This window comes from Onychomys torridus, chromosome 11 (assembly GCF_903995425.1).
Source record: "Onychomys torridus chromosome 11, mOncTor1.1, whole genome shotgun sequence".
Taxonomy (NCBI): domain Eukaryota; kingdom Metazoa; phylum Chordata; class Mammalia; order Rodentia; family Cricetidae; genus Onychomys; species Onychomys torridus.
The window spans coordinates 42,009,066-42,027,028 of NC_050453.1; the positions used below are offsets into that span (position 1 = coordinate 42,009,066).

The 17,963-nt window shown below is 46.7% G+C and overlaps 1 protein-coding gene across 3 annotated transcripts in view; it reads left to right on the plus strand.

Moving 5' to 3' along the window:
* Rgl1 (ral guanine nucleotide dissociation stimulator like 1) overlaps positions 1–17,963 on the plus strand; it is a 260,603-nt gene that overhangs the window by 194,956 nt on the left and 47,684 nt on the right. For all 3 annotated transcript variants that reach the window (XM_036202127.1, XM_036202129.1, XM_036202128.1), the window contains one exon: positions 8,814–8,891. In XM_036202127.1, coding sequence (XP_036058020.1) covers positions 8,814–8,891 — 78 coding nt within the window. The remainder of the gene's footprint in view (positions 1–8,813; positions 8,892–17,963) is intronic.

The following is a 17,963-nucleotide window of genomic DNA, read 5'->3' on the forward strand; positions in this document are numbered from 1 at the left end:
AGGCAGGGGGTTGCTTTGCTATCTGTTCCTTCAGGAGGAGGTTTCCCATACCGTCCCTCTGTTCTTTCAGGCCGAGGGAAATAGACTCTCCTCGGGGAGAGCTGAGGGAAGCAGGTGCTGGAGGTACTCAGATTTTAGTGTCTTACCACACACTCATTAGTTTTCTGTCCTTCTGCCCATTTTAAGAGTGCTAGTGGTCAATGGCTTTAGTAACTCTCCCCTGAACTCCCACAGGGCAGGCAGGAAGAAGTGGAGAAGGGTGCTGATGAGCCATTTTTTTCTGATGCACGAAGATGTTGAGATCTAATGGCCTGCTGGCTTCTGGGTGCTTGTCCCATTAATTTAGAGCAAAAAACTTTCAGGAAATCTTAACATTGTTTTGTTTCTTTTCTATCTTAAAATGACATCCTGGATATCTTGATGAGGATGACCGTTTCTTAGTAAATGAAGGACATTTCTTTTTTTTAAAGATTCTTTTTTAATAGCAAGTAAGTTTAATTATCTAGGTCTGGATTTTGATGACTCCTTGGACAAAGTTAAAGCGTTCAGATGTGTTTTGACTTAAAGAGAAAGAGGAAAGACAGTTGGTAAGAGACAAGCTGAACTGGGGTTGAGTGTCTGTCCCGTGACCATGAGAATGATGACATTATTGGGTAGTAGAGATGAAGGGGACCTCAAGAAACTGTGGGCATCCAAATGTCTGTAGCATTAAAAGTGAGTCTTAAAAAATTGCAGGTACATCTTTTTTTTTACATTTTAAATTTTTTTTAAAAAATATATTTATTTATTAAAATTTTTTTCATTTTACACACCAACCCCAGTTCTCCCTCCCTCCCCTTCTCCCGCCTCCTCACCTCCCTCCCACTCTGCCCCCATCCACTCCTCAGAGTGGGTAAGGCCTCCCATGGTAGTCAACAAAGTCTGGCATACCAAGTTGAAGGAGAGCCTAGCCCCTCCCCATTGTGTCAAGGCTGAGCAAGGTATCCCACCACAGGGAATGGGCTCCAAAAAGTCAGTTCATGCACCTGGGATAAGCCCTGGTTGCAGGTACATCTTTTATGAAGGGTTCATCTACTGCTTCATGTTTTCTTTTTTCTTTCTTTCTTTCTTTTTCTTTTTTTTTCCTTTGAGACAGGGTTTCTCTGTGTAATTTTGGTGCCTTTCCTGGAACTCACTCTGTAGCCCAGGCTGGCCTCGAACTCACAGAGATCTGCCTGCCTCTGCCTCCCTCTGCCTCCCTCTGCCTCCTGAGTGCTGGGATTAAAGGCGTGCGCCACACTGCCTGGCCTGCTTCATGTTTTCTAGGATGGAAAATGATTTAGTTCATAGAACAATAGAAGATAAACCTTTGTAATTTAATCCATCAACAGCAGGCAGAGAGATGGAGGAAGGAGGCCATGAGCTCTTAGGAAAGGAAACTAAGATGATTCTTTCTTAGAGCATGTAGAAAGGAACACGGTCCAGCTGACAGCTTGCTTCTCAGCTCCCTGAGACCCATGTTGGACTTCAGACTAATGTTAACCATTGAACAGTCAGGTGTCAGAAGTCACCGAGTTGGTGGCAGCTCCTTGTAGTGGCAATAGCTAAAGAAACGAGGACAACTTAGGGAGATTTTCTCTTCAAATCTCTTACCCCTGGGCTCACGGATGCCGGGGCCAGGTGCCTACCCCTTCCTTTGTTCTGCTCAGGGCCACATGCCCTGGTCATCTGTGGTCCCCCAGCTCAGCCCCAGCCTGAGTGGACAAGCATGGTTGCTGTTTTCTTCTTGTAACTATGCCAAATTCTTAGGGTTAACCAGAAAACTTTAATCCAGTACCGTTTTAGAATTACCTCCAACCATACTCACACAAGGGAAACCAGAAGTGAATTTTCTCTTCCTGGCTGCTTTGATTGTCTTTGGTTACTGGACTGATTTTTTTTCTTCTTCCAAGTGGACCTGCCTCTTACTTGGCTGAACCGTGAGAACTGTCAGTGGGAATGTGGGGGGAGCAGAGCCCTGCTTTATGGGATGATGGTAAGGTTCTGCTAACATGGACATTGGAGGAACACTGTCAAAGTCTTTGTCTCAGATTGTGGCTAGGCTGGCTTTCTCTTCCTTCAGTAGGGTTTGTAAGAACTAAGAAACAAACATGTTTCCTTTAAGCTGAGCTAGGCCTTTCTGCCTTTCTTCCCCACTTAGCAAATGGGGCATGTGGTATGTGGTATGCAGTATGCAGTTACCTTTTTTACAAAAATCTGGAATATTGAATTGCTCTGAGAGATTCTTTTTAAAGTATGTATATATTTGGAAACTAGAAAACTGATAAGGACTTGAAAGACAATGTGGATATATTCAGAGTGGTAACTGAAAAGTTAATTTAACTCATAATCTAAAGCAGCAGTTTTGACCACTTTCTAGCAATTGGTAGAAAAAGTTGATCATAAACCCCTTGAAGAGTCTCCTAAGAGGTTCTGGAGGTGACCCAGTGGGTCAGAGCACTTGCAGCACAAATCCAAGGACCTGAGTGTGAATCCCAAGCATCCACCTAAAACGTCAGGAGTGGCCACCTCACCTATAACCTCAGTGCTATGGGGTACAGAGGCAGGAGGATTGCTGAGGCTGGCTGCCAGCCCAGCTCCAGGTTCATGGAGAAACCCTGTCTAAGGGAAGTAAGGCAGAGAGTGGTAGAGGATGCCCCTCCCCGCCCCCAGCCCTTCCCCCTCTCTGGCCCCTGTATACGTGCATGCGCCTGCACACATATAAGTGCTTACGTTACACACACACACACACACACACACACACACACACACACACACACACACATATATACCTCACCCATACTTATATGTATATTCCACCCCCAACATACACAAGTCTACTTGCTAACACTGGAATAGTTCTTTAGAAAAAAATGCTAATAATAATCTTATACATGTAATTTAGGGGTTCTCAGACTTTTGTAAATTTAATCAAGGATCAGGCTTCTGTTTCTTCAAGTGTAGAATATGTTCCTGTCTTTTGTGTGTGTGTGTGTGTGTGTGTGTGTGTGTGTGTGTGTGTGTGTGACTTATGCCTTCCCCTCCAGTAATCAACTTCACAGCGGGAACTGGACTTTTCCAAGGTAGGCTAGGTGACCATGACCCAGTTCTCTGTCAGACCTGGGAGGTGGGAGAGCCTTACGTGGTAGACATTATTCAGGGTGCTTCAAAACAACCCTGTCTGGTCTGTGGGACTCAGGGCAAAGCCTTCCCAGGCTTCACTTCATGTTCCAGACAGCTGCTGGCTGCTGTGTGCATGACATTCTCCTGAGTCAAGGTTGTCTTCTGGACATTTTTCTTAGGCCTGACTTGAGTTCTTGTGGGTCAGTGAAAGGATGCCCAAGTGTTCCGAAGCTGGGATTCATCCAAAGCCTCCCAGAGTCAGCAGCTTCCTGTGTGGTCTTCCTCCTTTCGCTTCCTCCGTTTTGTCTTTCGAGGTTCCCACCAAGTATCCCCTTTCTCTGCCCTCCCCAGGCTCTCTTTATTTACAGCAGGAGAAGGCAGGCCAGTTCTAGATTGCGTTCCATGTCTGCTCTGCCAGGCCCAGGGCTGTAGAAGAAAGTGAAAGAGAGGAGTAAAGCCCAGTATTGCCATCATGTGCCAGGCCGTCCTGACCTGTGTGTGGGCACCAGACCTCGCCTCCTCTCTGCCCTGATCTTCACCCTCTTACTCCTCAATGTTCCTTAAAAACACCGTCTCGCCCCTACCCCCAGGCCTCTGTACCCGCTCTCCTGAGATGTCTGTGGTTCACTCCTTCTCCTCTGGAGGGCTTTACCTAATTGTCATGTCTGATCTTCTCTGATGCCTAGACACCATCGCCTGCTGCTTCTGCCTCTCCCCTGTCTGCTGCACTCTGAGCATATATGAACTCATCACTTCATAGTTCTCTATGTCCTGTCAGTACAGGTGACCTTCATGGAAACGGATTTGGGGTGTTGCCTCCCCCTCCTCCTCCTCCTTCTTTTTTTCAGGTGTGTGTGTGTGTGTGTTCCTATGTGTTGAGTGTATATATGTGTGGCATATGGGCAAGTGTGTGCATGGACATGCAGAGTCGGGAGGAAGATGTTTGACGGTCTGCGCTATCTACCTTATTCTCTTGGGAATTCTCTCATTCTCTTGAGTGTCTGTCACTGGATCTGGAGATAGCCGCAGTAATCAACCTTACTGTCTCCATCCTCCGCCGAAGTTTTAATTGTGTGCAGCCATGCCCAGCTTTTTACATGGCTGGGGATTTGAACTGAGGTCGCCATGCTCACTTCGGAAGTACTTAGACCCACTTCCCTAGCCATTTCCCCAGTCCCTGATGCTTTATTCTTAATGTCTGAAATAGTAAGTACCTGGACATAGTCCTGAATACACAATCCTCATCCAATGATGACTAAACAAGTCCAAGAATGAATTCATAAATGAATGAACAGGGTCCTGACATCATAGAATGAATGAGTAGATAGGACCTTACGGCTTGCGTGGGAGGGCAGTGACTTAGCGTTGGGCCCAGACCTGCCTGTCAAGGTTCAAATCCCTGCTCCACTTACCAGTGGTGGCATCCAGGGTTTATTAAGTAAGCATTCTGGGTATATTTCCCCCCTCTGTGAATTCTGAAGAATGATGCCCCCCTGTGGGATGGTTATGGGAACTGAGTGAAACAGTCCATGAGAAGCAGTTGGCACAGCTCCTGGCATACAACAAATCACCTGCTCTTACCAGTGGCTCATTTGCCAACATCAATAGGACTCACAAAGTTCTTCAGGATGACCCCATCCTGACAGCTTCTACTGAGGCTTTCCTGTTGGGGCAGAATGATGCCACAGATCCCTCTACAGAGAGACTGCATCTTTGAACTACCAACACCCTGGTCATCCCTCACTTAAGATACTCATTAAATACTTGGTCTGCCCAGGATGGGTTTCAAAGAAAACCCTTAGAGTTGGCTCTTTCTTATTTAAACATCCCCCCCCCCCCATTCAGGTAATTTTCTGGCTGCAGTAAATAATTGCTCACAGTTCTACTGTACGAGGCATTTGTAAATCTTTCCCTTGTCTGGCGACAACAGAGAAAACCGTGTCAAAGGTCAGCCAGCAATTTGGATTTTGATTTCAGTTTTCTAAAGAGGGGCACTTGCTCCTTGGTAAGCCCAGGGGGTTGAGCTTTGATCTTAAGGAGGGTTTGTGGGAATTGGAGATGACATTGTTGACAGGTTTGTCTGTAGATTTTCTGCTGCCACTAATTCAGCACATGCACGCCCTCTGTTTACCGCCTCACTTTGATGAGAAGCTGTGAGCAGGTTTGGGGGAACATCAAAGAGGCATTCCTGGTCTGGGTAAAACCAACTCTGCCATGAACGTTAAAGAGCTCTCCATCCCAGAGCTGACACATTTTGTTTTTCCTGTAGAGCATCGATTCCCCATAACAATGAGAAAAGTGCAAGAGTAGTCACCCCTGCTAGAAGGTTCTCACACCCTTTTGTCTGCTTTAGAATAGCACATACACCTTACAGTTTCATCCTGATAACACCTTCAAGACCTCTCTTTAAAAATCTTAAAATTCTTTTCATGTTAATTTTGGGCGTTTTGGATAACCACAGCCAAAGCCCTTAGAAATGAGAACATAGACAGGGTAAGGCCTTGTGTGAGTTGGGGCCAGCTGGTGCTTTTGCAGCCTCTGAACCTAGTATTGGGAGCAGTGTGTTATCACATCTGCTCTGGCCTCACTGGAACACTTACTGCTCACCACATATATCTCTCCTGCATCAGCAGGGTGCAAGCCTTGTCTTAAGCTCCAAAGATCAGTGAGCACAGGAGTCAATAATGCCACTCACATAAAATTCATGTTCTAGCCAGGCTGTGGTGGCGCACGCCTTTAATCCCAGCACTTGGTAGGCAGAGGCAGGCGGATCTCTGTGAGTTTGAGGCCAGCATGGTCTACAAAGTGAGTTCCAGGACAGCCAGCCAGGGCAGTTACAGGAGAAACCCTGTCTGGAAAAACAAAACAAAAACAACCAAAACAGAGGTTCATGTTCTAACATGTCATACATGGAAACACTGAGTGTATGCCGTCTCAGAAGATACTGAAAACTGTAGAGAGTAAGGTGGCCAGGGGGATGGGGTTAGAATTGGGTTACATTTTAAACAGGGTGTCCAGGGAAGAAGCAGCAAAGACCCAAGGGGCTGAGGGAACCTGCCATGGGAAGCAGCAGAGTGACAGGTGTGATGCCCAGGGGATGACTGATGGTCCCCGGGGCAGGTGGAGGCCATGCACAGGAGCTGGCGGGGGAAATGTGGGAGTTAGGGTAGAGCAGAGAGCAGTGAGGTGAAGATTTCAGGGTCGGTAAGAAAGTGAGAATGCTCTTTTCTCAGACTGGAATCATGGGAGGGGTCTGAATGGAGAAGGACCATGATCTGCTTTCCTCGAACAGCATAGTTGTGATGACTGGGCAGAAGCCTAGAGAGATCAGCTTAATTAAGTGGCTGTTGAATTGCTTTAATCCAAAGAGGGAGGTAGTTAGAGGCAGGGTAGAAACAGGAGAAGTGTTTACACTCAGGTATGTCATACATGCAGAGCTGGAGGCTTTCCCTACTGGTTGGATGGAGCAAGATTTGAGCAACTCGGTCCTGTGCCCTTCTAACCTATGGCTGATAATTGACAGCTCTTGGAGGCCTCTGAGTTATTTTTAGACCATCCCCTTGGCCCTAGTTGTGAACTGTGGACACTCTGGCAGTGAAGAGAATGAATAGCTGTATGATCTTAAGCATTGTCAATGGTAACAGGCTAATTAATGTGCAAGAATGCGTATGCGTAGTCTTTCTTGGCACCAAGTGGCAGACCACAGTGGCATCATATTCTAGGGGGAGAACTGAGATATTCCTGGTGCCACCCAACCTCCAAAAAGTTCCAAAAAGAACCAAAAAAAGAGCAGGAGAGCCCAAGAAACTAGAGACAAAAATCCAGGAAGGTCTGGAAACTTGGAGTTAAAATTTCTTTGGAAGAAAGCTATCAGAGCAATAAAGTGTGTATCTTTTCCTTGGAAGTGCGCTCCTTGTCTATTTATACCCCTCACAGTTCCTAGTCAGAAGATAAAAGACATTTGCAGAGAGAACACTCATAGACAAATTAACATAACAAAACAAAGATCAAGTGCCCTATTTAGTAAGTGAGGGCTGCAGGGAGAGATAGGGAAGCCAGGAGGCCTTGCAAATGGCCTCCTCTTTCCTGCACCCTCCCCAGTCTCTCCCACTTCAGCAAACCACAAAATCCTCCTGAGGCAACATGGGGACACAGTTCACGAGGATGGTGGCCAAGGAAGGAGCCAAAAGAATCCCACTTTGTTTATTCCCCCGCTCCTGCCTGGCTAATGTGGGGTCAGGAAATCTTAGTCTCACTGAGCTCCTGTCTCGGGAAGAGCAGAGGGCAGTCCCAGAAACTCTCTCACCTTGCAGGTGCAGGTTCACAAAGGGTGAAGAGGCTGGGTGAAGGTGGGGACCATGGAAAATGCCTCTGTGCGGCCAAGAAACCCATAAGGCTGATGAGTTGGAGAAAGAGCAGGGTGTGTGTGTGTGTGTGTGTGTGTGTGTGTGTTGCCTAAAGGCACAACCTGGAACTTGTTAGGATGGGGTGATGGGGGCACCAGATGGACCCACAGTCAGTCAAAGCAGATGGCGGGCTTATATTTTGTAAAGAATTTGTAAATTCTAAGAACAAGGAGCCATAGGGTACTGGAGCCTTTAATCCCATTATACAAGGCAAAATGTGCTCTTTCAAAATGTAAACCCACCAAATGTAGAATTTCTGGTGTCAAAACCTTGGGGCGACAAACAGCTTTTTAAACTCTGGGGACTCTCTGAATTCTTTCTTGTTGGAAGGCAGAACTGCAGAAATAGCTCAGCCCTTCTGAGTTAATGGCATCTTCCTTAGGGACTGGGTGTCAATTGACTAAACGCATATTCTCTTACTTGGCTTGCAGAGTTGGGGATAGAAGCCAGGGCCTTGGACATGCTGGGCAAAGCACTCTACCACTGAGCCACTCCAACAAAATGTGACATGTTAGTATAAAATCAACTAGCTACATGTGGGGTTGAACTAAGAGTTAATAGTATACTTAGCAACTGATCAACTTATTTAGGAAAAATTTGAGTTTGTGACAAGCAAAACCTTAAATTCTAAGCACTGACAGCTTTTCCAAAAGTAGGACCCCTGTTCCCTTCTTCTCAGGTACTGGGTCTCCATCAGCCCGGCTTGGTGGTGTTGCACTCTTAGCTGCTGTCCTGGTGCCAGTGACACAAGACTGTTCTTCAGCCCTCATCTCCTTCCCAGACTTTGAGACCCAAGGTTATTTCCAGGATCCTCCAACACTGATCTTTTCAAAAGAAGACCACACTCCCAAGTGTCTCAAGGATACACCATGTGTGGCCCAAGTCTGGAAGTGTGACCACACAACTGTGTCTCTCTGGTGTAGAGACATCAGAGGGTGGGAATTAGCTTGTGTGTGAGAGCTCATGAGGAATCTGCCTTCTTTATAGCAAGTAATGTCTGATGCTCTTGAAAGATGAAACCCTGTTGTGTAGAAGAAATTACAGGAACTGTGGAATATTAGGAGAACATTTTAAACAAATGTGGTAGTTACATCCTGATTCTGTTTGGAGTATACTAGTCTATCCATCATGTATTCTTGTTAATGCTTCTGATGTTCCTTCATATATATTTATTACTTAATTACTTACTCCTGACATGTTGTTTTGCTCGAAATTATATAGAGCAGCCTTCTGACTGTGTCTGTTTGACTGTTTTAATCTTTAAAGGTATGGAAACCTGACAGGCCCAAACTGTGAAGAAGACGGAAGTCAGAGTTCGTCGGAGTCCAAGGCCGTGATCCGGAAGTGAGTGTCTTCTTTCTCTTTAGCAGTCTCAGTAGCTCTCAGTCAGGGTGGTATCTTACTGAGCTCAGGGGTGCAAGGACATGGTGGTGCCTGCCTGCAATCCCAGCACTTGGAGCACAGGGTATGAGGTACAAGCCAAGCCCTGTGATGTGTAGGCAAAAGGTAGGAAAGAGGCTCCAAGGTGGGGATAGAGTGATCCAGTGATGCAGCAAGGAGATGTAGTGAACGGGCATGGCAGGTGCTCAGGATGGAGGTGCAGAGAACAGCATGACAGGAGCTCAGGGTGGAGGTGCAGAGAACAGCATGGCAGGTGCTCAGGATGGAGATGCAGAGAACAGCATGGCAGGTGCTCAGGATGGAGATGCAGAGAATGGATGGCAGGTGTTCAGGATGGAGATGCAGAGAATGGATGGCAGGTGTTCAGGATGGAGATGCAGAGAATGGATGGCAGGTGCTCAGGATGGAGGTGCAGAGAACAGCATGGCAGGTGCTCAGGATGGAGATGCAGAGAATGGATGGCAGGTGCTCAGGATGGAGATGCAGAGAATGGATGGCAGGTGTTCAGGATGGAGATGCAGAGAACAGCATGGCAAGTGCTCAGGATGAAACTCGGGAGTTGGTAGTGCAGATAAAGTGAGGACGTGAGGGACTTGGGGCAAGATGTTGAATTTGATTCTGAGGAATGCGTTGAGAGCAGCCCTGCATCCTGAGTTTTCAGGAGAGCTGTGGTTCTCTGTGGAAGGTAGGTTAGCAGTACGGATAAAGGCAAGGAGCCTGGTTAGCACCTTGATAAGGGTCTAGGCAAGGAGGGATGGGAGTCTGGACTCAAGCGAGGACTGAGGTGTACTGCTTCTGTAGATGCTGAAACAGATGACTTACCTGGAAGACAGGTGGTATCCTGGGCAAGGATACCACCAAGGGCTATACTAGAACCTTTCTGAGTCATGGCTGGGAAGGGGGTCAAGTTTGGTGGGAGTGTGTGTCGGCAAGTGAATCTTAGATGTTCATTTTGAGGTCATCGGTGAGTCTGGTCTTGATGGGCTGTCCGGATGGTGGTATTCACTTAGACAGCCTAGGTGGCATTTAAAGCCATAATGCTGGCTGCTATCTCCTGGGAACTAAAGGGGGAGAGCCAGAGGAGGGCTAGAGACTGGCCCTTGGCTCCCTTTACCGTTTTGGGTTAGTGAAAACAGAAGGTTTGTTGAAGGAGACTAGAGCCGCTGTGGGGGTGAGCAGAGTAGGGGGAAGACAGAAGAGGCAGTTGTGCCTCAGAAGCATGTGAAGAGGGCTCCAGAGGGGCTGCCTGCCATGTCCAGTGCCACCATATGCTAACTGAAGAGGGTCTGAGAGGTGGCACCCTCCCAGCAGTACTGTGGGTCACGGTGAGGAGGGCAAGTGGCTTTGGTTTTGCCATAAACGAGGATTCAGAAATCTCATAGCATGTGATCTGGAGATTAGGAAGGCATTTTGGTTTGTGTACCTTGTGTGGTTTATTTTAATGGGCAATTGTTTATACTGATGAGAATGATCTAGATGATATTGGAGAAGTAGCCATGGTGTGGGGATAGAGGCCACTGTACGGTTAGGTTCTGGAGAAGATAGGATGGATGCTCTGGGATCCAAAAATAATCTCTACTGCTAAATACTCACTTGGGGCCCCAAACCAGAGTGGGAACATAATTGAGCTTTCCTATGTAGTCTTCAACTCTCCACAAGATTCCCTGGTGGTTCCCATGCTTTATGGATTGTAGGTGTGAAAGTCAGAAAACTTGTCTTTTTAACCCCTGAGTAGGGTCTAGACACCTTACATTTCTTTTCTGTAATTTATTGCAGAAAAATAGACAAGCTAGTGTACATATTTAAAACTCCAGGGCAAGGTATTGTAGGAGAAACCATCACATTATTGCTACAGGAGATGGGCTAGGGAAGGAAGTGATAGTTGAAGGATGGTCAGGACTTGGGTGGCGGCTGTCCAGGCAGAGGGACCAGCAGGCTGATCAGGGAAATTCAGTGTGTGTGGGAACTTGAGAAGCAACAGAGAGTTGTTGCCGCTACTTCGTGGCATTGCATGTGGGACAGGAGAGTCTGTGGGGCTGAAACTAGTCTGAGGTTACACTGTGCAGGGCTTTCATGGTTCACGAAGGGTTTGGATTTCTCCTGGTGAACTGTGGGCTGGCTGCCGTACAAGCTTTGTGTAGATGGGAAACATTATAACCTAGGTCATCAGCATGGGTTGGGCCTGGAGTCATCCGTGCCCACAATGCTTACTCCATGATACTAAGGACCAGCGGCTCAGCGGCCAGGAAACTCTTGAGAAATGAAGGTGGACTGTTCCTAGCCCAGTGGTCGTGACTTCTTGGGGTTTGTCAAGTGGCCCTTTCACAAGGGTTGCATATTAGATATCCTCCATCTCAGATATTAACATTATGATTCATAACAGTAGCAAAATTATAGTTACGAAGTAGCAACTAAAATATTTTTATGGTTGGGGGGTCCCCACAGTATGAAGAACTGTATTAAACGGTCACAGTATTAAGAAGGTTGAGAACCATTGTTCTAGCCTGACTTAATGGACTAGAATCTGCATCTTAAGGTCTTTGAGTGAGCCCTGAGCACTTTAGGGTTTAGAAATCATGAGATTAGAATATTCAAACTTGCTTTTGTTCATCCATGAAAAGGCACTAAAATGATTCTCAAGAGGATCCATTTTTAATGGGTGTTTGTGGGAATATCCTGAAAAGAAGCAGTAAGAATCCCAAGACTGGGGTGACAGGTGTGCTGACCTGTGAGCGGATTCAGTGAGAAGCACTTTGTTAGCCACATGTGTGGGAAGCCAGTCAAATCTGGAGTTAGTGTTCAGTTAGCCACAGGAATAGCCAAGAAGAGTACAGTCTGAAACATACCCAGAGCCTTTCTGTGTCCCAGAGGGTGTTTCAGGATTAAATAGGTTTGGGGGAAGTAGCAGTTAGGAAATTGGATTGTACCCTGGATGTGAAAAGCCGTGTTCATTATTTTACAGTCCCGCTGAAATTCATTGTACACTTGGAACTCTAATGTGGGTGAGACTCCAGGCTAAGCTGTTTTAAAGGGCTTTAGAGTTCTAAGCACATGGGACCTGAACAAAGAGCTTCACACAGTACTCCCCTGGGGGTTCGTCATCTGGGGACAATAGTCCTTTCCCAAAGCCTCACAGTGACTTGGTGGAAAGTTCTTGACCCCTTTGCTCAAATTGAGTCGCCTTTTTGAAAGAACTGTGCCTGATGAACGCATAGCACTTTATTTTATAATAGGTCGCTCTGTCCCCAGACTCTGGAATGCTAAAACCCCTTCTCTCTGGTGACCTCTTTCTTCCAATTCCTTTTCTTCTTCTTCCATTTTTTTCTCCTTTTATTAATTTGTATTCCATGTCCCCATTATCGTCTTGTACTGTCTTTTCTGTGGCTCTCCTGACGATGTCCATCTCTGTAGATGGCCACTGCGTGTTTTCCTGAGAAGAAACCAGGGAGGCACCTCCCCGTCTGTATGTGACATTGCAGATCCCTTGAGTACCCCACACCTCTGGCCCCTGACCCGGAGCAGTGAGTGGCAGCTTCCTCTTGGCCAATGGATGCATAAGAAAGCATGGTTTTGTGGCACTGGTTCTCACAGAGTGACTTTGTCCCCAGAAAACATTGACTAGTATTTGGAGACACTTTGGTTGTGCCTAAGTGGGTAGTTGCTACTGGCATCTAGTAGGTAGAGGGCAAGATGATCCTAAACATCCTATAATGCATGGGACAAGGCGTGTTCCTTCCATTGATGATATGTCATTAAATACCACCAGTGCCTTGGTAGGAAAGCCTACTACACAGCATCTGTGCACCTCTGAGCATGCTCGTTTGGAAGCTTAGCCATTTGTGTTCCTTTTTACAATTAGGTGAGTCAAATACTGAGGTGGTCTCAGGCCAGCCACATGGAAGGCGGCAGACCCACCTGCTGTGCCGTCCTCTGTCCCTTCCTGGTCGTGTGGCCTCTGTTTAGTCACTTCAGTTCTCTCATTTTCAGAGTTCTCATCTGGAAATTGAGTTCCTGGAACATACGATACCTGAGTCCTTTTCAAGTCAGTGATAGCTAACACAAAATGTACTTAGTTTTTCAAAAACCGAAATCAGAGATGTGGTCCAAATACTACCTTAGGCTTTTGAGACATTTCCCTGGCTGCTTTTCTGTCTGAGGAAGCATATTTAACAGACTGAATGGAACTGTCAGAAAAAGGAGTCAGGCCCTGGTTTGCTTATCGGATCATGACGTCACAGCTGCTCACTGCAGCCACAAAGAGCTGAGCTGAGACGCCGGCCGCTGTGTAGCAGGAGGATACAAGGGGTGACAGAATGCCTGTGCGTCTGTCCCCTGTGATGTCAGGTGGGCAGCATGCACAGGAATCTAGTGACTTTCTGAAACTGAACACTCCACTTGAGGGCCCTTGCCTTCAGCTTGGTGGACCTTGGTGGAACTGGGAGCAGGAGCAGGGAATCACTATTGGATTTAATCATGAACACAAAAATGTCCAAAATTGTTTGACTTGTCCGTTTTTGCTGTGAATTGCATGGGGACTCTTACACTTTATATAAGCTTCCATGTCCAAGTTGCCAGACATTTCTGATGTTGTAAGTATAGATCTAGTCAAACTAACAGGATGGAAACTGTGAAAACACGGATGAAAGATTGGCTTCTGGTGTCTTGAACTCACACCAACTCGTGTTCTTTCTGTGTTTAAGAGAGTTCTCAGTTTGCTCAGGGTGGCTTCAACCTGTGGAGAGTCCTGGTCTGGCTCTCCGTTGTGTTCAGAACTTCTGAAGTCAGCAGGCTCAACGGGACTGTCTCAAGTTGCCAAGAATTCTGTCTCCATGGCTGCTAGTTTTTAAGACCTTTGCCACACAGTGACTTCTGTTGTTCCGACGAGGCCTGTGTCTTGAAGAGGCTGGGCCATGCTGTTATTTTTTTATCCCAACGCTCCCAAAAACAGCCATTATTTGGGAATCAGGGAACCTACTTCTCATTCAGCTCTGCGCACATTGATTTCACCTGTGCCCTCTTCACCCTCCCTGTTGACATTTTTACATGAAAAATGCTGTCTTTTTCAACAGCAAAATTTGAACCAGATAGGAAGAAGAAACTTTTTGTTGGACAGATTTACAACCATTGAACTCCAAGCGAACAGAATCAGCTTTTACAACATGAATTCTTTAAAATGTGTGCGATTGCTCTGTGTGTGTGTGTGTGTGTGTGTGTGTGTGTGTGTGTGTGTGTAGGGGATAGTGTGTGTATAACTTTATTTAAAGAGATTTGAAACGCCCCAGGCCATGATGTTTATTGCTTTCCTTTAATCAGTCCTCTCTAAAGTTGAAATAGTTTTGTTTCCTTTTCTTTAATTGAATCTCACCCCTTCTCTCCTGGGATGCCAAGTTCTGTTTGCTCAAACTCGTTACCGTCAGCGCGCTTCCGACGGTTGAAATCATGTCGTTTTCCTTTCCACACATTCAGAAGATACACATGCCACTCTTGTAACCTTTCCCAGAAGCTGGGGGAACTGACACCAGAGCTCAGAGGCTGGTAAGGGAGCTAGTAAACAGTATTAATCCAAGATGTCGGCGCACTTTAGAGAGAAGCTGAGGTTATTAGTGCCTGGGGAAATTACAGCGGAAAGTATTGGAAAACTCTTTCTGGAATGTTTGCAATCAACAGACATTCCAGGAAATCCAAATGCCCTAAGAAGGCCATTGAAACTGAGTGATTGTAAGGGAAATGGGAAGAAGGGAGATTGAGAGGGGGGAAATTCCATGAAAAATGAGATGTAAAACACCAAACTCAGGCATAGAGATGCACACCTGTAATGTCAGCAGACTTAATTTTAAGAGCATCCTTGGACACACAGTAAGATTCAGTCTCAACAGAGACCCAAACCTGCATGAACAGAACAGCGGGAAGAGTAAAACCCCCAAAGTTAGGAGAACTGAAGGTCACAACGTGAAAGGAATAGACATTTTTCTTTTAAATAAAACAGAGGGAATGGAGCAATATGTCACATTAAAGAGACACTTGTTGTCTTTAAATGTCCCTACAGGGCAAAGAAAGATAAAAACCATAATTTTAAAACTCACCAGTTTTTGTGGGATGTGGGTAGAAATCTGCAGAGCAGGAATTGGTGCTCTAGGAACTGAAGACTAGTGAGTCAGTGATTTAAACTGCCTTTAAACAGTGATTCAACATGAGGAAAAGTCAGCGAGATGACAGAATTTTCTTTTTTAAGATGTATTTATTATTCGTATGTGTATGGGTGCTTTGCCTGCATGTGTGACTGTGCACCATGTGTGTGAAATGCCCTAGGAGGCCAGGAGAGGTGTCAGACCCCCCTGGAACTGCATTTACAGTCATTTGTGAGCCTCCATGTGGGTTCTGGGAACCACACCCAGGCCCTCTGTTGGAACTGTTCATCTGTGAGCCGTCTCTCCAGTGCCATGACCGTGCTTCCTACCTGTTGGAAAAGTGTAAGGCCGTCACAAACAGCCATGCCAGTGGGGTCTTGTCTCAGGGTTTAGACGGTGGAGACCATGGTTTAACCCTTGCGGTGCTAGCTACCGTCACCTTGGCTGTGTATCTGTGGTATCCTCATCTATGCAAGGCGCTCTGTTAGTTCCCTGTGTTTTCTTTTACCTCACAAATGTGCTGAGGTCCCGCCCTCACTTCGTAGGCCTACCAATTCAGTTTTCACCAAACGACTGTGCTTTGGCTAAGATCAGGCCGTGAGTGTTGCTGCCAAGGGTTCGGAGTCAAGTTCAGCAGGGCTTCCCATCTAGGTCGCTCACTCTCGGGCTTGCCGGCTTGCCGTTCAGGAACAGGCATGGGGATTCCTCTGCCCTGTTAGCACTTCACAGTAATAAGACCACCTCGGTACCTGGAAACCCAGACCGTTTGGCATTAATGCCTTTAATTCCCACCGTCTTGCCCAGCTGTTGGTTTTATTATAACACCCCCAGAGGGGTCAGCAGACAACTCTTATGAAATGTGGAAGGAGATGGTGTGAGGATCCGAGGAAGGATGAAGGAAGACCCAGTCAGTCAGGCCATCAGAAGAGGGCTTGCTTCCTGTCCTTGGTACCTGGTAGCAGCTGACACCACCAAGGGAGTCTCCATCCATGGTGAGACGGCAGAGACCTCCAGCAGGCTTTAAACAGAAGCCCCCTGTTTATAATGCATAAACTCCCTTCTCAGACTGCGGGGACCAGGAGGGAGTTATCGAGGGCCGGAAATGATCGTTTTGGTGAGTGGCCGGTGCGCTTTTCTAATAATAGCCAGAAGTTATTGATTGCGTAGTAAGGGTGCACTGTATGTGCTCGAAAATTCTCCTGACCTTCTATATCATTCTTCCATCTACCAAAGAGTAGCCTGGGTGGGTGAGGAGCATGTCCAGGGTCACACAGTGAGAGGGCTTGGATTTAACCAAGGCCATGCTCTCTACATCACGCATCCTTTAATTCTTCCCCTGTGGTAAAAATGAAAATATTTCTCTTCAGTGCGGGAATGAAAGACAGATGTGCGAGTAGCCCTGACTTTGGGTAATAGGTTTCAGGCGCATCTCATCCTGCCCCTGCCTTACTCAGCTATTTGCTCAGTTGTACCAGCGTGCCTTCCTTCTTCCCAGTCTTGCCTTGAGGCCTTTTGTCTTTTAACTGCCCCTCCCCCACCCTGTCCTGTTCACGTCTCCTGTGCTTAGATCTTGACTTTGCATTTGTTTGCGCCCCCATCCCCAATCACAGCCCCTCCTTCCAGTCTCACCACAGGGTTTGGATCCTCACTTACCATAAACACCACAGTGTGACGGAAGTACCAAGTACCGGAAGCCGAGGCACCAGAAGCCGAGGCACGAAGACCCTGACTAGTCCAAAGGGTATTGTTTCCTTTCCTCGGGGAAGCAGGGGAGGAGGAGGAAAAAACGACCCACAGAAACTTTGTGTCTCCTTCCATTGTTCTTTGTGATCAGGGAAACCATCTTCCTGGCAATCTTCCCTGAGGTGGAGGAAAACCATTCTGTGGACTTGGCTAATAAGGTGGAGGGTCCAGCTCAGTCAGGTTCAAGGTTAACCAAGTACTTTACACCCCACCAGCATGGCTTGGTGAAGGCACAGCCATGTCCCCTAAGAGGTGCATGTTGCTCCCAGGTTGTTCTTCCTGTTTGCTCAAGGAGGTATCAAGTCTGTAGAAATTGTCCTAGAATAAGGAAACATTCTGCTGTTTCCACAAAAGTTTCCGTGTCTTATCTTCTGGCAGTGATTAAGTATAATACGTTATCGTCTTAAGTAGATTCTAGGGCAGGAGAAAGTATCTCCAAATGGATAGCGTTATTCTTTTTTTGTAGTGGTAATCTTATTTTTGGCAATTATACATCATGGAAGAGATGATGTACCCCAAAAAGTTTGTATTAAACTTATTAATTCTAGAGTGTCTAGTTGCCATTGGAATTTTAGAATAATTTTATGTATTGCCTCACACTCTCTGGGTTTGTCACATCTGTGCTTGGAGAACAGCGGCTGCTGTGGTACCCCAAGAGTCCTCCATACAGTGGCTGCTTTGGTACCCTGAGAGTCCTCCATACAGCGGCTGCTGTGGTACCCTGTGGGTCCTCCCAGTGACTGGGAAGTTAGGATTATTTTCCCATGCTCCTCTACCAAAGCACCTTGCTAGCCAGGTGTTACCATGTATGACCTGGCCTTACTGAGAAGCAGGTGGACAAAGCGTCTGTCACCTGACAAAGCGTGTGCCACTGTGCCACGCTCCTCCTGTCTCTTCCTGTTCTTTTGTTAAACAACACTCCAGCCCACTCATTGTTCGGCTGTCTCACCTCAAGACCTTTGCGTATAGTGTTGCTCCAGTTTCCAATGCCACTGATTCCTCCTTATCCTTAAGATCTCAGCCCCTAGGGAGACCCTCTTTGAGCAGGTTCCCTCTAAAGGTCCCTGGACCCCCTGTTGTGACATTTACCACACAGGTAGTAAGTGGATATGGAAAATAAAGAGGCTCAGTAATGCCAGTTAGT